This window comes from Aotus nancymaae, unplaced genomic scaffold, assembly GCF_030222135.1.
Source record: "Aotus nancymaae isolate 86718 unplaced genomic scaffold, 86718_ANA_hifiasm-v0.15.2.pri h1tg000009l, whole genome shotgun sequence".
NCBI classification, from domain to species: Eukaryota; Metazoa; Chordata; class Mammalia; order Primates; family Aotidae; genus Aotus; species Aotus nancymaae.
In genome coordinates, this window is record NW_026988420.1 from 16867368 (window position 1) to 16894046 (window position 26679).

A 26679-nucleotide genomic window follows, 5' to 3' on the forward strand; every position below is an offset into this window, starting at 1 on the left:
CCAGTGGTTAAATGTTATTAATTTGAGTGATATATAATTTGTGATGAAAGTAGGAAAAGATAAAACCCTGAAATTAATGAAATAGCATTTCTTAACTATTTTACAATGTAATATCTAATACGTTTTTCCAAGCCAGGGTTTATATTTTTTCAGTATCTATGATAGTTATGGCTAGCTTTTACTGAATATCAGCTTTCATGTCAGCCTGTTAATTTTTTAGAAATTAAGAAACTTTGATTTGAAGGTCTCTTAAAAAAAAAAGAAAAATTAAGAAACTTTTTCTTTCATTTCATCTTGTTAATTTCATGACACTGTTCTCTCATCACAGTCTCAGAATTGTGACTTTAGTGACACCCATATTGTAAAATATTCATTTTAAAAATTAATTTTTATTCCCTTTAAGATTTAGAATTCTTAAGTTGGGCATGTTGGGTTATAACTATAATCCCAGCACTTTGGTAGGCCAAGGCGGGCAGATCACTGAGGTCAGGAGTTTGAGAACAGCCTGGCCAACATGATGAAACCCTGTCTCTACTAAAAATAGAAAAAAATTAGCTGGGCGTGGTGACAGGCACCTATAGTCCCAGCTACTTGGTACACTGAGGCAGGAGAATTGCTTGAACCCGGGAGTTGGAGGTTGCAGCAAGCAGAAATTGCATCACTGCACTCCAGCCTCCTGGGTGGCAGAGTGAGATTCCGTCTCCCAAAAATAATAATAATAATAATAATAATAATAATTCTCAGTCTTTTGGGTGAATTTGCCCTTGTGAAAATGGTCTGTTTTTAGTCATAGTAATTTTTCTGTATTATACATTTATAAAATACGAAGGCCTGGAATTATGAGAAATAAAAATGTATGTCTTAGGAACAAAATAGACTCCTTTCCTCTTTACCCACTAAAATGTGAGAAGTTTTAGAGTGAATCCCTTTTCTTAATGTTCATAGAAGAATATATGTGTGTTAAAGAAAAATCCTGGTGATAATGTAACAGAATGGGGTATCTGGGCAGGATGTTCCTGCTTGTCTGATACATAGATATGAGAGTTTTAAAAATTGTTTTGTTTTGCTCTTTTGATACAGTGGTGTTGATAATAGTGACATTTGTTTGATTTTTTTTAATTGAATTAGTTTTAAAACTCACAAATTGTAGATCTTGGAATGTATTTTTTTCCCATATTTTGTAATGTATATTTGTATATTTTTAAAAGAAGAATTTTGCTCTACATATTTTTTAAACAGCTACACTTTGTCGATATTTTTATCATGCCTTTACATATTCAATAGCAAAGTATTTCAGTGTATGCATATACTGTAGCTTATTTAACCAGTCCCATTTTATTTGACCTGTGGAGAATTACAATAGCTGGTTTGACTGTTATATAACATGCCAGGCACTGTACTGTGTATTATCTCATGTAATTCTGGTAGTTACTGGATGGTCTAGGTATTTTTATCCCTAGTTTACAGGTGGAGGAACTTAAAGATGTTCAATAATTTGCCCAGGTTTTTCAGCTGATTATACTGATGAGGATACTGTTAACAGCATTCTGTTGTTATTTGCCAGACACAGTTCTTTATTCTTTTCATACATAATGTCATTTAATCTTTTTGAGAACCCTAAATGAATCAGGGCCTACTAGTCTCATAGGAGAAACTGAGGCTCTCTGAGATTAAGTTGCTTGCTTATGGTAATACATCCAACCAATGGCACCTATTTGTGATTCTTCTAATTATACAACTGATTTTTATCTTATTATCAACCCCTGCTTATTTCTTCAGAATAAGCAAAAATTTTGGCTAAAAAAGGCACTTACAGCAAATTATTTCGTATCTTGGCTCCCTCATCTCTAAAATATGGATAACAATCTTTTTTTATAGGGTGATTCTATTAAGTAAGATGATACACATGAAGCATGTAGCACACAGGTTATGTAATAAGAGCTTAATAAATGTTTCTAGTACTATTCTTAGTGTTTTATTTTCGTTATTTAGATTTTTATTCAGCCTGTAAATGCAGTAAGTTCATGTCATAGAAAATCTGAAAAAGATAAAGGAGCTTAGGAAGTAATCACTCAGACTCACCAGTCAGATAACATTCTAGCATGTTTCCTTTCAGATAACTCGATATTTCCCGATACATAGATCAGTTACTACTCATGGCACATACTGGAATCTTTTTGTTTATGGGAGTGTCTCTTCTGATTAATTACTTTAAAAAGAACAGAGGTTGTGTCCTTAGGTACCAGCTCTGTTTCTGGTTCAGAGTAGGTACTTGGCAAATATTTGAAATGAGCTGTTAGAAGCCTGGGAAGACCTTTCAGTTCTCCATTCATTGCCCTTTTTTCACATTTATAAAGTGATTATAGAAATACTTTAGTGTGAAAACAAGGTAGGTTTGTTAGTTTGGGCTCAAAGACTGAGCTATTATCAGATAAAGGAATTTGATGCAATTAAATGTGCAAAGAGCTCAGAGTGTGTTGGGAAGGCTGTATTCTGAAGATCAGGGGAACAATTATTTAATGAGTACAGTCTTGAAGTATATGGTTCTCAAAAGTTTGCCAATAAATTGCCCTAGCTCTTTAGTCTCTGGGAAAGATCCCTTCATGTCAGTCTGTAGTGGTAAGTGTGATCTTATTACCACTTAAGATGGTGGTATCTGGATATCATGATTTGCTTAAGAGTAATGACATCTCATTAAATCTGAAGTTTCTTTGATTGCAAAGAATTAAACTCTCTGCTATGCAGAAGAAACTTTAGAAGTGGATGGTAATACATGATAATGTTGAGAATTAATGATCCAGCACAGTAGGCATTCTTATGGATAATCTGCGAATACTCTTTTGAGATATTAGCACCTTGAGAGCTTTCCCTGTACGTATGAGAGCAACATTCAAGCAATCTACTAAAGTTTTAAGTTACTTTTAAAGTATTTTTTACTTAAAATAGAATGGTTGGTTAGTGGTTGCAATAAAAACCTCTGCAATTGGACTGGTGCTAATTCTGGAACTATGTGCTAGAATCATCAAGACTTAAAACTTCATTTTTAAAAGCATGTACAAACATTGAAAGTGAATTAATAGGGAATTAGTCCCTCCCTTTTACTTTTTTTTTGTGGAGAGGGAGAAAAGGTCTCACTCTTGCTTATGCTGGAGTGCAGTGAAGTGATCATGGCTCACTGGTCTCCATCTCTTGGGCTCAAGTGATCCTCCCACTTCAGCCTTCCAAAGCACCAGGATTACAGGTGTGAGCCACCACACCTGGCCCCTTTTACCTTTTTTAAAAAGCTACTTTAAGTGGTTTATTACATGCAGCTATTTTATTGAATGGATTAAATATAATTTCAAGTTGAGGTCAGCTTGTGTCAGCTGAAATAGGTTGTTACTAAGAGCTTTGCCTTTGGCTTTATAAAGTCCTCTTGTTCATACTGCACAGTTACTCAGATTATAGTACCTTTCAGTAAATGCGAATGCTACTCTGTGCTGCTCTTCAGGTAAAACAAGGAACTTTTTATAGACAGTATATACATAGTTACGGGAATGTGAAGTGTGAATATAGGGGCCTGTGGCCAAGTTTAGTGTGGTGATATACACAGTACTTTCCAGGCCCTCATTTTTTTAGATGAGTTGAAAATTAAAGAAGCAAGATGCAATTTTAATTTTTCAGATAATATTAACAGTTATTTTTAGTAACTGTTGCTGTGTCGTTGCCTCCTATTGGATTTATGTCCCCTTTTGATAAATACTGTAGCAGTGACAACTTAAAGTAACCAAAGTACTGTCGCTTTAATACTGTGTATGAGAAAATGTTGATGGTATATATTACTTTATAAAAAATTAATTGTAGTTCACTTTAGGGAATTCTAGAGATTCTTATGAAATAAGTTTTTTTGTGTGTGTAGAGTTTAAACATGTAAATTACATCAAAGATACTATACTTTTTTTTTTCTTTGGACAGAGTCTCACTCTGTCGCCCAGGCTGGAGTGCAGTGGCACGATCTCAGTTCACTGCAGACTCTGTCTCCCAGGTTCAAGCAATTCTGTCTCAGCCTCTCAAGTAGCTGGGATGCCTGTCTACTTTTTGTATTTTTAGTAGAGATGGGGTTTCGCCGTGTTGGCCAGGTTGGTCTTGAACTCCTGACCTCAGATGATCTGCCTGCCTTGGCCTCCCAAAACGCTGGGATTACCACTCTTTGCCCTTATCTCATTGACATTTGTTTCATATTTTTCTTTTATGAAAACAATTCTTTATTACGTTTTTTTGCTCCTAAAGAAAATAAAAATAAACACTCGAGACCACATACCCCATATACATATACCATCACTTCATGTCTGATTAAAAATATTGGTAGATTTTCCTATGTTAGCACTTTGTTAAGGTATTTTAAGGTGCTTTCTAAATGCAGATGGTATAAGGATTACTAGGAATTGCTAGTTTAAATGAGTCATCTGATAAAAAGAAGTCAAAGAACCAAAGGATGTATAGACTTCTCTTTTTAAGTGTGCCTTTTGACTTTTTAATTCTGTTTACAAAAGTAGTGATCCTTTTCATAGGAAAAAAACATTAGAATATAAAATTCTAATTCAGTTAATTTAAACTATTTTATATAATGTTTATTACAGTGCTTACTTTAATATTTGGACTAAAAATGCTGATTTTAACCAGTTTGAAAACAGGTGAGAACATTATTTGAATAAAGAAAACAAAAGGTAGATAAAATGCTGCGTGACTGTGTGTGTTTAGGGGTAAGGATAGATTCGAGGCTAGCCTTGATTAGAGAGTAAAAGATGCTATTAGGATACTGTTAACTTTTCATTTTAATAAGTGAACTTAGTCTTCTCTGATGTAGTGTCCTTTTATACCCCACTGCTTTGGTTAGGCCATTCCCTGTGCCTCTGGAGACCTACCTTTTATTCTTGCAAATACATCTACCCTTCAAAACCCTTCAAGGTCTATAAAGCCTTTCCTCTTCACAGTCAGGTGTAGTCTCTCCTGAGCTTTTAGAACATTTACTTATTTAGAACTTTAGTAACTTTCTTAAAGTATCTCACATACTTCCAAATGGTTGAGGGTATGTATTTAATATTTTAAAAATCCAGCCGGGCATGGTGGCTCGTGCCTGTAATCCTAGCACTTTGGGAGGCTGAGGTGGGAGAATGGCTTGAGGCCAGAAGTCTGAGGCCAGCCTGGGCAACCTAGTAAGACTCTGTCTCTACAAATAATTAAAAAACAGAATTCCAGGAATGGTGACACATGTCTGTAGTCCCAGCTAATTGGGAACTGAGGCTGGAGGATCACTTGAGCCCAGGAGTTAAACGTTGTAGTGAGCTGTGATCGTTCCACTGCATTCCAGCCTAGAAGACAGCAAGACCCTGTCTCTAAAAATAAAATAAAAATCTTGCACAGCCTTGAAGATTATACTGTCTCATAGTAGGTGTTTAGTAATTATTTGTTGAATGAATGATTGCCAGTATGTTAGTGTTAGTTGTATTATGTTTATACAGTGAAATAAGTTTCTCCACTGTAAAACAGGTTAATGCACATGTAAATGCAGTCATTCTTTTAGAATCAAATTTCTCAATAGTGGTGTTACTGACATTTTGGAGGATTGTCTGGTACATTGTAGGATGTTTAGTAGCAACTGTAGTCTCTACTCACTAGATGTCATTACCACCTCTCCCCTCACTCCAATATGACAACCCACAGTGTCTCCAGACATGGCTGAATAAATGTCCCTTGGAGGGCAGAATCATTCTTGGTTCAGAACACTGCTTTGGATGAAAAAAAGGCATATGTATTTCAAGTCTCTTCTTGATTGTAGCTTCTTGATTGTAGCTTATAGAGTACGTATGTTGTTTTTTTCCCAAGGGTGAATTTTGAGTGTAGAAACAAAATTGTTTCATAGTTTTTCAAATTTAACCTTTTATAATTTAAAGAAACTGTCAAAGAGACTATTCTTACAAAACTTTGATAACTTAAGAAAACTGCAGTTTTTACTGTTTTGTGTATTTTATATTAACTAATGGATTTTATTTGGTGTTTTCTCCAGATTGAAATTAAACTGAAAAAGCCAGAGGCTGTGAGATGGGAAAAGCTAGAGGGGCAAGGAGATGTGCCTACGCCAAAACAATTCATAGCAGGTTTGTTTTCTGGCCTTGATGAGCTTTATATTCATATTGTGTTGTGTAATTGAAATTAAATAGTAATGAACATGCTTTTTACTTTCATTATTTATGTTCCCAAGATAAGATACATTGAATGTAATAAGATTGCTCTGTAATGAATATAAAGTAGCCTTCCTGTGAAAGTTCTAACTTCTCAAATTCTAAGAATACAAATGAATGGCAGCAAAATCACAGAGGGAGTTGGGGTTTTTTGTTTACTATGTAAAGTTTATGACATCAGTTGGAGGATGTTTATTTTTGTGTATTGGCTTTTCTTGTTGTCTCTTTTTGAGTTGTAAGTTGGTTTACTTTGCTGATATATTTCCCCCTTTTCCCCCCATCTTATTTATTCCTTTCTGTTACTTCTACTGATATTGTCATCTAACTTCCTGAAATTTTCAGGGCTTCACAGGGTAAAGTATCTACCCCATTTCATATTGCCAGTTTAGAGATGGACACACATAGGTAATGAATGCCTTAGGAAAGTCTAGGAGAAGAGTAGAAAACCAGGATTCATTGTATATATAACCCTGTAAGAAACAGAACTTTGTGTTGAGGTGAATTTTAAGCATATGCAATGATTAGATAAGAATTTTTCTGTTATACTAATTCACAGCACACTCAGAACTACAACCTAAGATTAAATTTTATAGTAATAGCCTTATTAATGAGTGGAGGGAAATTTCTTTTTATTAGAAGTAATGGTCTGATTTAATGACTGAAATGAGCTAATATGTATCTTAGCTACTTTTTCTGATTTTGACTGCTTTCTTTAACAGAAAACATATTTTCTTTTGGCACCTTTTAGAAAACACTGAGTTATTGAACATATCATTTGTGTGTGTATGAATAGTTATTTCTTTAGAAATAATTTTATATTTAGACGTTACAAAAATAAGAGATTGCCATGTAACTTTCCCTCAGTTTCCCCCAGTGATAGTGTTGTAACTAGTCCAATGATTACGTCTTAAGTAGTCTATGGTATAATTTTCAAAATCAGGAGATCAACACCAACAGATACTTTTTAAGGACTTAAATATATCTAGTTGGTATTTAGTTAAGCATCTGCCTCACACTTTATTTGAAAGATGTATGTGCTTTTCTTGGGACTAACTCCAAGATTTTTAGTCTGAGGTTTATATGTAGCTGAAAACTTTAAAAAATTTTAATCACTTTAAATGTATTATCTTACTTAATTCTAACAGCCCTGTATAACAGGCAGCCCCTTAGTATTCCTCTCATTTTGCAGGCTCAGAAAGGTTAAGCTCAAGATTATCCAGCAGTTCTCATTGTCTAGGACTAAAACCTAGGTCTGCTCAGTTGGGTCCAGTTATTCTGTTAACCCCTTGTCTACTCCTTGAGTACTGCTTATTGTTGCATTTTGTAACAATGGAAACAATCTTTGCTGAGGTGAATATCTGTGCAGTTATTTGATATGATAGTGAATGAGGAGGGAAGTTAGATTACTCATCTCTCAGTAGTTCTACCATATCCAGGTGTTAATAGTTTTTCTGAGATTAAAAATTAAGGTTTTTTTAGTGTTATAGTTACCAAGTTTTTTCTAAACTCACCACCTTAGATATTCAAGATGATATTATTCCTGTCCTGTTTTTGTAAGAAATTAATATGCTTGTCAGATTCTTGTGTATTGCAAGCTGGAGACTGTAGATAAGGGCAGGTCACTTAACCTATCTGGGCCAACTTGCTTATCTATAAAATAGAGATTAAAACCTCTATTCTCATCCTTCCTGGGAGTCAGCATTAGGATTAATTAAATCCATGTTTCCCAGGCTCTTAACTTACCATGGCATGCATTTTTTGTTCTCTTTGTCTACTAGTGAAAATGTACAAAGATAGAAGGATATCTAGTTGAAGGAAGGTGGATAGGATTTTCAAAATAATATATTTGGCCATGAAAAAAACTATGTGGTGGTGTTGTGTTGTGTTGTTTTGTTTTGAAGAGGAATGGGCATGGAGAAAGTTGGTTTACAAGTGAAGAGAAAGAGTGGAAAAACAGTGGATATTAAGTAGTTTCTCGGCTATTTTGACAAAAGGGATGTAGAGAGCGATATTGGGAGGAACATTTAGATTAGTATCTGTGTGTCCTAATACAGTACAGATGGGGAAATTTCGAAATGGGTTTTTTGAAAACTATAGCTCTATTGTCTAATACAGTAGTTGCTGGCTACATGTACCTGTTGAGCACTTGAAATATGGCTAGTCTGCATTGAGATGTGCTATGTGAAATATATGCCATGGTTTGAAAACTTAGTATGAAAAAAAAGAATTTAAAATATCTTCATTTTTTTTGTTGGTTTCTTTTTTTTCGAGAGGTGGGGGAGGTCTTGCTCTGTCACCCAGGCTGGAATGCAGTGGCACTGTCATGGCTCAGTGTAGTCTTGACCTCCTGGACTCAAGCAGTTCTCCCACTCCAGCCTTTCAAGTAGCTGGGACTGCAGCATGTGCCACCATGCCCAGCTAATTTTTTTTTTTTTTCGTAGAGGGGGTCTCACCATGTTGCCCAGGCTGATCTCACACTTCTGGCCTCAAGTAATTCTCCCACCTTGGCCTCTCAAAGTGCTGGGATTACAGACGTGAGCCCCCATGCCTAGCCTCTTGGTTTCATGACAGAATATACTATATTTGATATATTAAGTTAAATGTGACTGGATTTCACCTGATTCTTTTTAGTAATGTAGTTACTAGAAATTTTATAATTATATATGTGACTGACATTTGAGGCTGTCATTATATTTTCAGTGAACGGTGACCAGAGCTGCTCCTACAGCTACTAGGTTGGCTAGTTATTTTCTAATTATTTGTGTGCCAAAATCTTGATGCCCTTGGTCTTTGGTGCAGTCTTGGCAGTACCCCGAGCCTGTGGGCCAGTAGCCTCTCTGGCTGCAAGCAGCCTCTGTTTACCCCAGTGTGCCTTACAAATACTGTTACTTGCTTGGTGTATGGGATATGGGCATTGAACTTTAGATCATCAAGTCTCGTACTTTAAACATTTAGGAATTACTTATTGTTATTGCCTATTGAAATAATTTTGCATTTTTGATATGGGGAGAGTATGGAGTGGCATGGATGATTATTTCTATTTTTAAGCTATTTATATTCTGAAAGATACATAAGTACTTTAGAAAAAGTCACATTTTTAACATTTATTAAAATTTTAGTTACAAAAGATTTCTTAGGCAGCCTTTAAAAAACTTTCATTTTTAGAATTGTTTGTACTATCTTTGCAACTTTTCTGAAAACATTAAAGTTCCTGTATACTTTTCATCTAATTTTTCCTGTTATCAACTTGAAGAACTGCTTTTAATCTGATTTTGTATAACATATCAAAAGTTTACACTTTACTGAGTTAATTTGCTCGAAAGAAATTGCCAGATTTTACATTATGGTAACTGACTCAGTTTTTAGAAATATGAATTTTGTTATTGATGTATATATCAGAAAGACATTTATTGCATACATGAAATTCAGTAACCTAAACTGTTTGCTAAGATGTTCCATATACATAGTCATAAAGTTTGCATGTTCCTGACATAGTGAAACATATTGATTAATTACTTCTGCCTTTTTACTTCATAGATGTAAAGAACCTGTATCCATCATCATCTCCTTATACAAGAAATTGGGATAAATTGGTTGGTGAGATAAAAGAAGAAGAAAAGAACGAAAAGTTGGAGGGAGATGCAGCTTTAAACAGATTATTTCAGCAGATCTATTCAGATGGTTCTGATGAAGTGAAACGTGCCATGAACAAATCCTTTGTAAGAATATAAACTTTTAAAGAAATTTATATAGGAGCAAATTTTACATATTTTAAAAGAGAAAATTGGTAATGTGAGACCAAATTGCATGTACTATAGCTGGGAGAACTTTTTGAATAAGGTCTGTCTGAACGTTTCTGCTCTAAGAGTAATTTTTGAGGAAGTTGAAAATTTACGGAAGAGATGAGAAACAAGTGGTTTATCCTAAGTAGGTATTTTTTTTTAATCAGTGAGTGAGATTGGTATGGGGTCATCTTACTTGGATTTATCACAGTAGCTGAGTGAACTTCTATTGTTTCCCTTCTAGAATCATATGTAGTCTCAATGTTAGAGATGAAGAATATAGATGGGAAACTTTCCAGAAGAGTGTTTGCAAGTAGAAGGTGCACATTATTCATTAATTTAACAACTCTCTTTATTAAGAAAATTTAGGCTTTTTGTCAGGGCAGCATAAATACGTAAATTAGACCTCAAGATTTTAGTAACAATTCGTCACTTTAGAACTGTGTAGATTATTACCTTGCAGTTGTAATCATGTGGCTTTTATTAATACCAGTAGCTCTGGAAATATGACCGTTTTCTTTTAAGACACATTTATAGTAGAAAGTTAAAATTAGTATTTAATAATTTAATAGTTCATGTGGTTGATGCTCAGGTATTTCACACTTAAGAAATATGTGGTAATTGGTCATGATTGTGCTTTTCACGGTTTATTTATTTATTAAGAGACAAGGTCTCTCTCTGTTGCCCTGGCTTGAGTGCAGTGGTGTGATCTTGGCTCACTGCAACCTCTGTCTGCTGGGCTCAAGTGATCCTCCTACCTCAGCCTCCCCAGTAGCTGGGACTATAGACATGCATCACCACACCTAGCTAGTTTTTTTTTTTTTTGTAGAAATGGGTTTTGCCACATTGCCCAGGCTAGCCTCGAACCCCTGGCTTCAAGCAATCTAGCCACCTCAGCCTCCCAAAGTGCTAGGATTACAGGTGTGAGTCACCTTGACCAGCCTCACTATTGATTAAAAATTTTTTTTCATTACTTTGTGAGGCTGAGGTGGGAGGATCGCTTGAGCCTAAAGATCTTGAGATCAGCCTGGACAACATAGAGAGACCCTATCTCTACCAAAAAAAAAAAAAAATTAACTAGTTCTGGTGGCGTGTGCTTGTGGTCCCAGCTACTTGGGAAGGTGAGGTGGGAGTATCTCTTGAAACTGGGAGGTTGAGGTTGCCGTGAGCTGTTTTTTTGTGCCGCTGCACTACAGCCTGGGCAACAGAGACCCTACCTCAAAAAAAAAAAAAGTTTTCATTAAACTTTTAGTTTTGAAATAATTGTAGATTCACATGCAGTCATAAGAAATGAGATTCTTTGTACCCTTTACAAAGTTTCCACTGATGGAAACATTTTGTCAAAACTATGGTACAGTGTCACAACCATGATATTGACAGTTAATGGCTGCATGCAGTGGCTGACACCTTTTATCCCAGTGCTTTGGGAGCTAGACCACAGGATTCCTTGAGGCTAGGAATTTGAGATCAGCCTGGGCAATATAGTAAAATCTGGTTTCTACAAAAAATGTAAAAGGTAGCTTGGCATGGTGTCATGCCCCTGTCATCCTAGCTACTCCGGAATCTGAGGCAGGAGGATTTTGAGCCCAGGAGTTCAAGGTTGCAGTGAGCTGTGATTGTGCCACTCCACTCAACCTGGGCAGCAGAGTGAGAATATACATACAAAAAGATCACATACAGCTCAATCTAACTCTTAAAAAAAAAAAAAAGAGTGAGATACAGAACATTTTCATGCATTCCAAGGATCCCTCATGTTGCTATTTTATAGCCACACTCATGAACCCCACCCCTACTCTTCCATGATCCCTGATGATCACAAGTCTGGCAAATGTTTGTCAGATACGTAGTTTGCAGATATTTTCTCCCAGTTTGTAGTTTTCATTTTCTTAACAGGGTCTTTCATAGAGCCAAACTATTTCATTCTGATGAAGTCTAATTTACCAGTTTTTCTTTTTATGGATCACACTTTTAGTTTCAAGTCTATTAACTCTTTGCCTAGTCCTAAATCTCAAAGACTTTATCCTATTTAAAAAATAAATAAAAGTAATATTGTTTTACAAATTACATTTTTAATTTAGAGATAGGGTCTCATTCTGTCACCCACTCTGGAGTACAGTGGTACAGTCACCCTTCACTGTAACCTCAAAGTCCTGGGCTCAAATGATCCTCATGCCTCAACCTCCCAAGTAGCTGGGACTACAGGTGCATGCTGCCATGCCTGGCTAGTTTTTCAAATTTTTTCTAGAGATGGGGGTGTCTCTGTGTTGCTGAACCGGTTCAGCAACACAGAGACACCCCCATCTCTAGAAAAAATTTGAAAAACTAGCCTGGTCCTGAACTTCTGGCCTCGAGCAGTCCTTTGGCCTTGGCCTCCTAAAGTGCTAGGGTTACAGGTATGAGCCACAGCATCTGGCCTACATATTACGTTTAAGTCTGTGATGCATTTTGAATTAATTTTTATGTAAAGTGTGAGATTTAACTTGAGATTCCTTTTTGTGGGGTGGATAGTATGTTCAAGTGTTCTAGCACCTATCTTTTCTCCATTGAATTGTTTTCACACCTTACTCAAAAATCAGTTGAGCATATTTGTGTGAGTCTGAGTTCCCCATTCTGTTGGATTGAGCTGTATGGGATCTATATGTGTGTTCCTCTGTCAGTCCCACTGTCTTGAACTGTTGCTGTGTAAGTCTGAAATTGGGTAGACTCATTCATCCTACTTTATCCTTTATTTTCGCAATTAGTTTTAGATACTCTGACTCGTTTGTCTTTCCATGTAAATTTTAGAGTAAAGTGATATTATATATATAATTTTGGTGTTCATTACTAGACTGTAGACATATGGTTAATTTTGTGTGTATCTTGTATTCTGTGACATTGCTGGACTCAGTTCTAGGAATATTTTTGGATAGATTTGTCATTTTTTTTAATGTGGGCAATCATCTTCAAATATGGATAGTTTTATTTCATCTGCAAATATGGAGAGTTTTACTTCTTCCTTTTCTGTCTGTATGCCTTTTATCTCCTTTTGTTACTGTATTTCACTGGCTGCAACTTCAGCACTCTGTTGAGTTAAGAGTACTGAGAGTGGACATCCTTGCCTTGTTTCCCATTTTAAGGGAAAAGTATTCTTTCATTATGAAGTATAATGTTAACCGTAAGTCTTTTTTTTTTTTTTTTTTTTTTTGCAGAAAAGTTATTTATTTTAGGTAGATAAAGAGAAGAAAGGAGAAGACAGAAAGACTTTCACATGGCGGGGAGGGGGAAGGGAGAGGGAGGGAGGGAGACAGAGGAGAGAGAGAGAAAGAGAGATAGAGAAAGAGACCGTAAGTCTTTTTATAGATGATCTTTGTTAAGTTATGAAAGTTCTGTTGTATTCCTATTTTTTTGAAATTTTTTTTATCATTAGCTTTTAACGTTGACTTTTTGTCAGATGTTTTGTAGGTGTTGATTGATATATGATTTTTCTTCCTTAGCCTGTTAATATGGTGATTTTATCTGATTAATATGATTGATTTGCAAGTATTGAGACAGCCTGGCATGAGCCCTACTTGGTCATATTGTATATTTCTCAGTTCTATTTTCTAATTTTTTTTTTTTAATAAAAAAATATATATATAATAGCCAGGATGGTCTTGATCTCTTGACTTCGTGATCCGCCCGCTTCCGCCTCCCAAAGTGCTGGGATTACAAGCGTGAGCCACCGCACCCGGCCATTTTCTAATGTTTTTTTATGGGTTATATTATATCTATCTTTATGAGGGATATGAGTCTGTAATTTTCTATTTTTGTGCTATCTTTGTTTGATTTGGCATCAGAGTAATACTTCATAAAATGAATTAGGAAGCATTCTCTTCTACATTTTAGAAGATATTGTGTATAATTGGTGTTAACTTTTCTTCAAGTATTTGGTAGAACTCACCAGTGAAACAATCTGGGTCTGGAGATTTCTTTATTAGGAGATTTAAAGTTATAAATTTAGTTAACCTAGAAGTTTTTATAGGACTGTTCAAATTATCTATTTCAGGTGGATGACTCATGGTTTGTGTTTCTGAGAAATTGATCCATTTTGTCCAAGTTGTCAGTGTTTGTATAGTCCCTTATTCTTTTTGTTTGTTTTTGTCTTTTGTTTTTGAGACAAAGCATTTCTCTGTCACCTAGGCTGGAGTGTAGTAGTGCAATCATAGCTCACTGCAACCTCAACTTCCCAGACTCAAGTGATCCTCCCTTCTCAGCCTCTCCAGGGGCTGGGACTACAGGCATGTGCCGCAATGTCCAGCTACATTATTTTTATTTTATCTTTTTTTTGTAGCGATGCGGTTTTGCCGTATTGCCCAGGCTGGTCTGTAACTCCTGAGCTCAAGCGATCTGCCTGCCTTGGCCTCCTGAAGTGCTGGAATTACAGGCATGAGCCACTGTGCCTGGCCTCCCTTACTCTTTTGATGTCTGCAGGGTTTATAGTGATATTTTTACCATTCTTAAAATGATAATTTATGTCTTCTCTTTTTTCTTTGTTAGTCTTGCTAGAGGTTTGAAGGACACATTATCTGGTATATGCTTACCCATTGGCTAGATTTGCTTATTTTATTGAATTTTTTCTCCCAGTTAGCTTGTTCGTTTTTTCTCTATTTTTTTGTTCTACATTTCATTCATTTTTGTTTTTATTATTTTCTTCCTTCTACTTGCTTTAGGTGCACTTTGTTCTTATTTTTCTAGGTTCTTAAAATGTACCTTTCTATGATCTATTTCTGTTTATTCATTCACTTTTGAGATGGGGTCCCTCTCTGTCGCCTAGGGTGGAGTGCAGTGGTGCAGTCGTGGCTCAGTGCAGCCTTGGCCACTTGAACTCGAGTGATCCTTCTGAGTAGCTGGGATCACAGGCATGCACCACCAAGTTCAGTTAAATTTTTTTATTTTTTGTAGAGTTAAATTTTTTTTATTTTTTTGTAGAGACGAGGTCTCCCCATATTGCCCAGGCTGCTCTTGAACTTCTGAGCTCTAGCAGTCCTCCAGTGTTGAACTCGCAAAGTACTGAGATTACAAGCATGAGCCACTATGCTTGGCCTGTTGTCTGAAAGTTTTCTGTTTTCCTAGGCAGTGTCCTTTTCCTGATCTCTTGGCAAGAGAGAGCAGGGGTTTGTTGGGACTTTTTTTTGTTTGTTTGTGCCACTTGGTGTTTCCAGCTTCTTCAGCTCCAAGTCTAGGATATAGGAGGCAAAGGAAAACCCAGAGAATTTGGTACCACGTCATTTCTTAAGTCCCGGGGTCTCTAGTAGGTCTGTCTTCACTTTACCTTTTGGTGTCTTTTTTTTTTTTTTCTAAACCGGGTCTTGCTGTGTTGTTCCAGGTGGAATACAGTGGTGCAATCATGAATCACTGCAGCCTTGAACTTCTGAGCTCAAGTGATCTTCCCACCTGAGCCTCCCAAGTAGCTGACATTATAGGCCTGCACCACCACACCTGGCTATTTTTCTTATTATTTATTAATTATTATTATTACTATTTGGTAGAGATAAGGTCTCACTATGTTGCCCAGCCTATTCTTGAACTCCTGGACTTAAGCAATTCTCCTGCCTTGTCCTCCCAAAGTACTGGGATTATAGGTGTGAGCCACTGCACCTGGCCCCTTTTAGAGCCTTTTTACTTTTGTTGCATATGTAGTGACTAGGGTATTTAGATTTACTACTGGAAAGAATAGGAAAAGTACATCTACTCAATCTTCCCAGGAGAAGTCATTCTCACTTTTGTTTTTTTGTTTTGTTTTGTTTTTGAGATGGAGTCTTGCTCTGTACTCGCCAGGCTGGAGTACAGTGGCACAATCTCTACTTACTGCAACCTCTGCCTCCTGGGTTCAAGCGACTCTTCTGCCTCAGCCTCCCGAGTAGCTGGGACCACAGGCGCGTGCCACCACGCCTGGCTAATTTTTATATTTTTAGTAGAGATGGGGTTTCACCATATTGGCCGGGATGGTCTTGATCTCTTGACCTCGTGATCCACCCACCTTGGGCTCCCAAAGTGCTGGGATTACAGGCATGAGCCACTGTGCCTGGCCCATTCTCACTTTTGACTTTTAAAAGTATGGTAGACAAAATCAACCATGTATTAGATCAAAGATGTCAATCAAATCAAACATCAAAGGTAGAATCTACACTTATTTTCACCTAGAAACTTTGATAATTATAAGCAAATTATGTATGACCATAAAGTAAGCCATTTGGGCAGCAGCATTAATCTGGAACATACCAGGGGCTTCTGTCGTTGTAGGAATACGAAATAAACTAAATAGATCTTGTTCTCTATGATCTCCTTATCTAACTGGGACAAAAGAACAAGATATACAAACAAATCAGAGGGAAAATGCTAAATTGCCCTACAGTCTATAAGGAGAGATGGTGGGGGTGGGTGGGAAATAACTGTCATCAGAATATGGTCACATTATAAACTAAATCCACTTTTTTTCAGTTTTAAAAGTGAAGGTCCTCTTGGGGTAGTTTGTGTTTGTCTGTTTATTTGAGAGAGAGTTTTACACTGTTACTCAGGCTGGAGTACAGTGGTGCAGTGCACCCTCTGCCTCCGAGGTTCAAGTGATTCTCGTGACTCAGCCTCTGGAGTAGCTAGCACTACAGGCACATGCCACTACGCCTGACTAATTTTTGTAGTTTTAGTAGAGATGGGGTTTCACCATGTTGGCCAGGCTGGTCTTGAACTCCTGACCTCAGATGATCTGCCCGCCTCGGCCTCCCAAAGTGCTGGGATTACAGGCATGAGCCGACATACCTGGCCTTGGGGTAGTTTATTACACAGACTTGTCAAATGTAATTCAGTCATTTTATTTAAAGCCCGTTATGTGCTAGACCACTGTGCTTAGAACTTAAGATATGAATATTAGTAAAATATACTCCTTGCCTTTAATGAGCTCTCAGCATTAGTTGAAGATCAAGGGTGGAAAGCAGCTAGAAGATAGAACCTTAAATTGCAACAATGCAGTGTGACACATGTTAATTAGATAATTAGGCTCACACAGAAGACAAATTTTTTAGGAGTAGAGAAATAAGAGGTCAGAGAAAGCTACAGAGAGGTGGTGACATCTCATGTTTGGAAGATAAGTAAAGTCACAACTGCCATGCAAAAAAGCCCATGTAAGGGAGCTCAATAGAGTATGTCAGACATGAGGTTACATTGAGGTTCCAATGTGCAGGATATGTAACTGTATATATTGGCCACTAACACAGTTGGTCATTTTTAAATGTTTATATTTTAATAATTTACACTATTCTTTGATGTGGTTCAAATCCATTGGTTTTTATCATGTTAAGAAAGTCGGTAAGTTTTTTTTTTTTTAAATAATGAATATGCTTGCTGGGTGGTAGATTCAGTAGATGGTAAATAAATAACCAGTTCTTCACTGAGACACTGACTTTCTATACCTGCATATGTGTGTCTTGATTTTTAAAAATTTTCGGAGTAAACTTGCATGTGTTTGGCACAAAGACAGCACAAAGTAGAGCTCCTTAATCTCTTCAGCTGGTATAGAAAGAGATTATTTTGACTGGTCTTTATGGTCTTCAGCAAAAGAGATTACAGTAATCATTGTCTTTGGGAGCTAATAATATTTCATTTGAAGATAGTTTTTCCACATACTTGTCTATGCTGATTAGCAAAGGAAGATATGGTGCACTTCCCTGACTACTTTAGAATTTCCTTTTCAGATTTTATGGAACTTGTTAACCTCTGGAATGCCTAAGATTAAATAAAAATACTGGTTTGAGTTTATATTGAGCTATGTATTTTGTCTGTGTGTAATCTATTATGTATAATACATGTATTGCACAGAGTTTATATTGAGCTCTATGTAATAGCCAATATTTGGGGCTCTGTGCTTGGAACATTTTTAGAAAAATATTCTATTTTGATTATATGGCCTGGGAATTAATGTATTTTTATTTTTCATTGCAGATGGAGTCTGGTGGTACAGTTTTGAGTACCAACTGGTCTGATGTAGGTAAAAGGAAAGTTGAAATCAATCCTCCTGATGATATGGAATGGAAAAAGTACTAAATAAATTAATTTGCTCTTACTGTATTGTGTATATTCACCTAATGCCCATTGTGAATTGATATTGCATTCTTGAATTTTGAACACTGAATATCTTTTTGAAAGATTATACCTCTTTACCTCTTTGTGCTTTAGAAATTATTTTCATTTAAGTGTTCAAGTCTAATGAAGAATGAAGATTACATTTTATCACTTCTGTCCTGAAAGATTTCAGACATAGTGAAACTGAATGAAGCGTGTCATTTGCTCCTAGTTAGATTCATTCTATCTAGTTGTGGATTCTATCTAGTTGGGGATAGAGAAATCTTTAATTCTATACTTTGGGTTATTGCCTTATTTTTGATGTAGTATTCTGTCAGTAAGTTATTAGACCTGGCAGCTTTGGGTGAGCATAGATTTTTCACCTTCAGTGTTACAATGTGTTTGCTTTGAAAAACTGCTTTTGAATGGAGTTGTAAATACAGTTTTTCTATGAAGATGTTTGGTTTATTTACCTTTTTCTTAAGTTTTTAACATGAACTTTGAGAAATTATCACAGGGAATTCCCATTTAGTTCTTTTAATGGGAAGAATTTGTAATTTTAATTGCACTGAGATATTTTGGTTCTTACCTTGCAAATTTCTGTATAAAACATAGATCTGAGTTTAAGACAATGCAAATTTAATTATACCAAGGATAATCTGTGAAGGTGGTGCAAAGAAGGTTTTAGGAAAGCCCAATTCCACTTGCTTCTTTCACCACAGGAGGATTCCTGAAATTATAGCATTGGTCGGGTTTTTTTTTTTGGTATTCTTTTCTTTATTAGAAAATCTCTGTTGTCATGTCTCCATGATTACTTTGGTTTCATGGTTTATGGTAACTGCTGTGAGACTAAATTAATGTGTATATGTTTAGTATTTACGCAATGCCTAGAATATATAGATATCATGAGAATACAGAAAGTAAAAGACATGATTGTTAACTGCAAAGAGCTTATAAATGTAGCAGGGAAAAAATTAACATTCATGAAGGAACTGTGGAAAGATTGAATGCTGAACTCATTATAAATATACTTTTGAGACAGGAAAATTGTTCTGTGATTAAAATTGTTTACAGTCTAAGCTGTTATAAAGTATAGGCTACAGACGACCTATAGATCTGGCTTTATTTGCTCACCATAATTTTCTCAACTGTAGTACTCCAGAGGTTGGTCTCAGCTCTGTTAGGTGTCACTAACATTTGTATGGCAAGGCACTACTCTATACCCTCAGAGCAGGATGAGTGGGAGGCAAATGGGCCATCATTTCAGCTTCCAAAACAGGAATTCAGCTCCTTCCTTCCAGTCTTTGTTGTGGAATGTAGGGGAGTTAATAAGGAAAGTTCCAGTAGGATGATACCAGATAGTACCCAAACCTGTTGTTACAGCTTGTTGAAGCATTCTGGAGTTTTCAGTTGTTCTTCTGCCCATTTAGAGCTACTAGATACTTTTTTTGTTCTTGAACACTGAAGGAAAAGACAAAATTAAGTTTTTGCTTGGATGGATTTCTAGTTTTCTCCTTAGGGAAATAGGATAGTGACTTCTGTATTCTGTATGTTAGATTTTCTCAGTACCATTAATCCTAAGATGAAGAGGAAGACTATTGCTGCAGAGGCATAGTTGAGGACGTACAGCACTACACCAGAGACAAGAATCCTTAGCTCTAGCAAGTTTTCTGTCATTGCCAACCTTCATAATCTTTAACAGGTTTAGGCCTTTCTTAGTTCCTTTATAAATAATCCATAGAGTCTTAGAGTTGTGATTAAAGGTCCATGATTCTAAATAAAGAAGCATATTTTTGCCACTTAAAACTTTTTCTTTCTTAAAAATGACACTATTAAAATAGCTGTTTCTGAACAGGTGCAGTAGCTCATGCTTGTAATCCCAGCATTTTGGGAGGCCAAGGCAAGCGGATCACCTGAGGTCAGGAGTTCCAAGACCAGCCTGGCCAACATGGTGAAACCCCGTCTCTGCTAAAAATACAAAAATTAGCCGCGCGTAGTGGCGGGCACCTGTAATCCCAGCTACAGGCAGGGAGAATTGCTTGAACCTGGGAGGCAGAGGTTGCAGTGAGTCAAGATCATGCCACTGCACTTCAGGCTGGGCAACAGAGTGAGACTCCGTCTCAAAAAAGTAAATAAATAAATAAAAATCTAGTACTAATTTTGGTTGTTTTTAAAGGATGTATTATCTAGAATATGCTTACCTATTGGCTAGATTTGCTAAGTGTTGTGGGATTTGGAATTTTGCTGATCTAAGGGGAATTTGTGAAACACATGACTGAAAGCATTATAAAATACACCTGGTCAAATGCATTAGATTTATAGGTCAAGGGAATTTTGAAAAGTAGGCTAGCTTGCTGCCCAAGAATCCCACTCTAAAGTACTGCTTTGTTTAGTCATTCTAGATAATGGAAGCTTGTAAGCCTCCAGAAAGTTAAAACAAAAAACTTCATTCTGATTAAGAGCCTCTTAACTCTATTCTTATCCTCTGCTATCTCAATGTAGCTATAAATTGTTCCCTCTTTGTTTCTAGACCCAATTTTCATTTCTCAAATTTTGGTTTTCTTAGGACTCTAATTAGCCTTCTGTTTCTTCAGAATGCATATTTTTTTCCTCTTAGTGTTTCCTTTCCCTTTTAAGATTAGTCTTGGAATACATGTCTGTCTTGGTCTTGTAGACTTCATCTCTTCTGATTTCCATAATAATAATTTGCACCTTGATGACTTTCCAGAATTCTCCCACTGTCTTCAAAGAATCTTGAATAGAATAATCTGCTTCTTTGAACTCTGCTATCTAGTAATCTCTTTAGATATCTGTACCACAAGTTTGGAACATCAAGGTCAATTTTGATAATTTCCTATCTTACGTCTTAATACCTATTCGGAGTTGATTGCCAACTTTCAAGCTCAGTCTTTAGCACTGCACTTGACACTTTATTTTCTCTTTATAGGGAATGAAATGAAATAGAATGGAAAAAGAGGATGCTTTGCCTTAGTAACTCCAGTTTTTAAAAACATATTCATTCCTTTTTAAAAAAAAAGTTTTTTTAGAGACCAAATCTTGCTCTGTCACCCAGGCTGAACTGCAGTGGCGCAATCATGGCTCACTGTAGGCTCGGCCAACAGGATTACTTACTGGGCTCAAGTAATCCCGTTGGCTCAGCTTCCCAAACTGCTGGGATTACAGGTGTGAGCCACTGTGCCTGGCCCACATTTTCATTCTCGGCTTACAGTAGCCTTCACCTTTCAGGCTCAAATGATTTTTCCCATCTCAGCCTCCCAAGTAGCTGGGGCCATAGGCATGCACCACCATACTGGGCTAATTTTTGTATTTTTTTGTAGAAATGGGGTTTCACTGTGTGCCCAGAATGGTCTTGAACTCCTGAGCTCAAGTTATCTGCCTGCCTTAGCCTCCCAAAGTGCTGGGATTACAGGAGTGAGCCACCACACCCAGCCATGAACTTCAAGTAAATATTTAAAATAGAGATATATCACTATACTATTATGAATAATTTAGATAGAAATTTTAATTTAGTTCAGTACTTAAATATTTTTTGGCTATTCTTTCCCACTTTTCCTTCCTGTGTTCCTTCCTCAGCTACCTACATATTAAATTATTGATCTCTGAGATGTATCACTGACCCAGAGCAAAATTGCAAATTAATTTACCATCTAATCAGTCTAATGCTGATTAGATTTCTTTGGAATCTTTCCTGTTCATATTTGTGTGCATCTCCCTGAATTTGTAGCTTTACTGACATTTCCAAAAATAGGTAGAAGGTTTCTAGGTGATATGTTTGTTTTTGTTAGTTACTAGAGCCACTTACCGTTTGTTACTGGCTCTAAAGAAGTACATCTTTAGGTAGAAGTACACCTGCTACCATAACCCTGTAAGAGTATAGATTTCAGTTATTTCTGCTTAGAGGAACTAGAGAGATACCAAAAGCTAAAAGGACAAAATGCTGATTTCTGTGCAGGGAAGGGTCATACGTAGTTTTAAATAAAAGAGATCATCTCTTTTGGTCTGGTTTCCCCTTTCTCTGTCTGTGCATTTTTAAAATTGTAAGATCATTTTACATGCACCAAGAGGTTTTATTTTGGGAACTTGTGGGGAAAATACTGATTTACCTACAAATGTTATTATTTGAAGCCATCCCTGTGATTTGTTTCTGAGATTAATTTAACTCTTAGCCTCACTTCCTACCTTAGTAAAGTTGCCCCTCCAAATCAGCTAAAATCATATACAGTGCTAACCCATTACTGCAAATAGTGGTAGTTACTGTGTACTAACATTTCTTATGAACCGGGTGTCACTATCTCATTTTTAATAGCCCTTCAATAGCATCCCATTATTGCAAATCAGAAAGATGGGGCCAAAGTGAAGTTCTTTGCCCAAGTCACTCTACTAGTAAGTAATTGAGCTGGGATTTAACCCAGGCGTGTCAGACTCCATTACCCATGCTTTTGACATCTGCAACCCTGTGATCAGGTCAGTAAGCTAGGTGTGGAATAAATGATTTTTATTACCAAATCAGCTGACTGGAAATGAAGCAGAGAGTATGCAAGTTAAAGAACTAATTCTTTTTTTATTTTGAGGCAGAGTCTCACTCTGTTAACCAGGCTGTAGTGCAGTGGCGTGATCTCGGCTCACTGTAACCTCCGCCTCCTGAGTTCAAGCGATTCTCCTGCCTCAGCCTCCTGAGTAGCTGAGATTACAGGTGTGTGCCACCATGCCTGGCTAATTTTTGTATTTTTAGTAGAGATGGGTTTCACCATGTTGGTCAGGCTGGTCTCGAACTCCTGACCTTGTGATCCACCTGCCTCAGCTTCTCAAAGTGCTGGGATTACAAGCGTGAGCCACTGCACCTGTCCAAGAACTGATTCTTATATATGAGCTGGGAAGATACATTCCTAGAGATCCTCACTTTCTTAAGAAGGAAAGCTTATGAGGAATCCAAATCTCTTGCCTCATACAGAAAGTAATTCAAAGAAGTCTGATTTTTGAGAGGGTGCTGTTTTTCTCAAATCCAGATCATTACAGAGAAACAGTATACTTTTAACAACTATTGCAGTTGTAAGAAGACTGGCACATGATGCCAATGAAATTTTTTTTCCTTTAACTTGGGAGCTCTCATACCAGTTCCATTGTACAAATGCTGAGATTGTTTCAAGGTTTTATTCCTAGAGACATGTTAGGATTTGTGTATCATTGATTTCTCCATAAAATTTGAATGATTGAGGTTACTTCTTTTTTACTAACCATGTTAGCATTATATATATATATGTATGTTGTTTTTTTTTTTTTTAATTTTGGCTTGTCTGGAATCTTTTAAATATTTGCTGTTCCTTCACATTTGGATTTTTTATTTTTCCTTAAGACTTCTACCTATATCACTGGCTTTATTTTTTCCTATAATTAAAGGATTCAGTTATACAAAAAGATGTTTCAAAAACAGTACTATTTACCTACAGGTAATTTTCAGTTTATTAGAAGGAGTTAAGAAAACAGTCCTTAATACCTATATGCGGTTTTTTAAAAAAGCCATACGCTACATTGCATCCACCAAAGCTCTAAATAATAAACAATTGCACATGCTGTTAATACATATTTGATGCTTTTGTTAAGTACATGAAAAGACAGTATGCTTAGTGGTTAGATACATGGACTCTGAATCCATCCTGTTTGGGATCATCCCAGTTACATTGCTTACTAGCTATGTGACAATGAATAGGTGCTTAATGTCTCTGCACCTCAGTTTTGCATCTATATAAAGGAGATGATACATAGGATCCACCTCATGCCTCATGCTCTGTTATGAGTTGAATGAATTTATATAACTCCACAATTACTTATCTTAATCCAAAAGGCTCAAAATATTTTTTGTTTTTTGTCCATCTGTATGACAAGTGGCATAAAACCCGACCTGAATTTATAATATGAATAGTCACATTTTGCTGCAGAAATATTAGTATGTTTAATTATAGAATGCTAGCACCAGTCCTGCCTAAATTGTTACAGAATACTGCAGTTGCCCCTTATCTGCGGCAGATACATTCTAAGACCCCCAGTACTGAATGCTGAATATACTACGTTTTTTTCCTATACATATATACCTATGATAAAGTTTATAAATTAGGTACAGTTATTAATCATAAATGAATAATTATACAATATACTGCAGTAAAATTTATGTGAAAATTTGGACAACAGTTGACTGTGGGTCACTGAAATTGTGGAAAGCAAAACTGTGGATAAAGGAGAACTATAAATGGTCTATATTGCATTTTCTTCTAAAATTCAAAATTCTGAATTCATAAAAATATCTGGTCTAAGGGTTTTAGAATTATGTATCCATGTGTGTGAAGTGCACAGAGCAGTGCTTCATGTTACAGATAACATCAGATGATCTCAGGCTGGAAGGTGTAAATCCTAGAGAAGCTTTTTTTGTGTTGTAAGTTCAGTCTTTCAAGATTTGGAATTCTCTCTGAGGAAAAGTATATCAGCTAGTTAACAATTGTTAGTGTAATTTATAAAATCTGTACTTTGGAGAGTATAAGAGTTCGTGAAAAGTTTTTAATTTTAATAATTTTACTTAATTATTTTTGGCAGCACTTTATAAAGAATCATAAAATATAATGGTGGCAGAAAATATAAACTATATGTAGAATGTTAAGGGACTTCCTTCAGAAGTTCTCTGATTTTCATTTTAATTTCAAAGCTCAAAACAGAAGGTAAAAAACTATTAGGATTTGTAAAAAAAAAAATAAAATAAAATACAGGGTATAAAATCACGTTGTTTATAAACCACAAATTGTCTTATTTCCATCAGTGAAAAGAAGCTGATAGATGTTTTTATAAGAGTCAGTTCATCAGTCTCATTCTTCTTGCCCCAAATGAATCAGTGTGGAACAGATACAACTGTATGGATATTAATATGGGCTCCTACTCAGCTGGGAGCTCTCCCCATAACTACCACTTTTTACTGATTATCTGTTCTCTAAACTTTCTCTGTGGCTTGAATTGACTGAAAGTGAACACATTCATAAGTAATGAGCTTAGGCTAAGGATATATATCCAGTGACTATGAAACATGCTTTTTCCTTGACTTTATTATTATTTTGCTATTGCAGAACAATTGACTTAAAAAATATTACACTTTACCACAGAGACAGCTGTTTTGTAATGGAAGTAGTAACTTACGAATGCAGACTCTTACACTCCCAGTTCTGATACTTTCATAATTGTGTGTTTTGAGGGCAAGTGACTTATCTCAACTTTTTTCTTATTTATAACACTGGATGATGGTTAACCCTCAGGGTTGTGAGGATTTAACAACTTAAGTCCTGACTCAAATTATGTGATCAATAAATGCTGCTTAAATATAAAGTCCTTGATTTATTTTTCCCCCTCAGTCCTGTTGAGTGTTGGAATTCTTTAAAGGAGGGTGAGTCTGCCATCTACTATTCAAGAATTTTCAGAATTCAACCCCAGCCAAAATTTTTAGCCTCATCTCTTGTCACTGCTTTGCTGTGTACTAAAGCTCCCAGCCACACAAGAATCTTCTAGGCATAATCAGACTTTTTCTGTAAAGGGCACTTAAAATTTCTATTGTATATTCTTTGTTTTTAGTGTTCAGATCTCTGCTGTATCTGAATATGTCATGTGTTTTCATTCCTCCTTCTGCCCTTCCTGGGCATCTCCAGTTTCCTACTAATGTGTTAAAACTGAGTTTGTATACTACCTCCAGGAAAGCTGTCTAATCTTGCTGCTCTGTTACTGACATTTGTGGCATTGGATTGGGTTATTTGCTTATGGTTGAGACGTCATTGGATCCTTTGATGGAGTCATAGCAAAACCACAGTGGGTCATGAGCATGCTTGAGAGTGCTGATCTATTCCTTGTTTGTCAGATCAGTACATTACAGTTGATTCATTTCTTCCCCCATGTGACTGAGCTTCTTGGGAGGTGGGGACTGGCTTCCATCTTTCTATGTGTAGCACCTGGTACCTACAGAATATGCTCTCAAAATTGGATGGATTTGCTCATGGTCTTCCCACTACACAGATGCCCTTATTTGCTTCCATTCATTCTGTGAGACCTGTTAGAATATCAGTACTCTTATGAGATTCCCTGCTCCATGCCCTCTACTGAAATGCATTGCAACTCTAGTTGTGATGTGGAGGCACCATGGTGTCACATATTTTAGGGCTAATTGCCGCTGTGTTTGTTTTACCTTGTGTGTTTTGGTCAGTGTTATTTACTTAAGCTTTGGATCTTTGATACATAGCACTGTGCCTTTCACAGAGGATGTACTCAGATATTGGAAGTTACTCCATCCTAAACTATAGTTTTTTAAATTGGGGTTTTTTAAAAGTATCAAGCCCTTAAAGTTTATCATTTATTTGTCAATGTAAATAGAATAGTAATTTGTTTTCCAAAAGATGGGGTCTTGCTATGTTGCTCAGGCTGGAGTGCAGTGGCTGTTCATAGGTGTGATGATTCTGCATTATAGCCTCAAAGCCCAGTGCTCAAGTGATCTTCTTGCCTCAGCCTCCTGAGTAGCTGAGACTATAGGCATGCACCACTGTTTCTGACAGGATTGTAAT

The 26679-nt window shown here is 36.4% G+C and overlaps 1 protein-coding gene across 2 annotated transcripts in view; it reads left to right on the top strand.

Moving 5' to 3' along the window:
• SUGT1 (SGT1 homolog, MIS12 kinetochore complex assembly cochaperone) overlaps window positions 1-18078 on the top strand; it is a 37537-nt gene extending 19459 nt beyond the window's left edge. For both annotated transcript variants that reach the window (XM_064373614.1, XM_012466199.3), the window contains 3 exons: window positions 6047-6137; window positions 9759-9940; window positions 17957-18078. In XM_064373614.1, the coding sequence (XP_064229684.1) occupies window positions 6047-6137; window positions 9759-9940; window positions 17957-18058 (375 nt within the window). In that variant the 3' untranslated portion in view covers window positions 18059-18078. The remainder of the gene's footprint in view (window positions 1-6046; window positions 6138-9758; window positions 9941-17956) is intronic.
• The last annotated feature ends 8601 nt before the right edge of the window (window positions 18079-26679 follow it).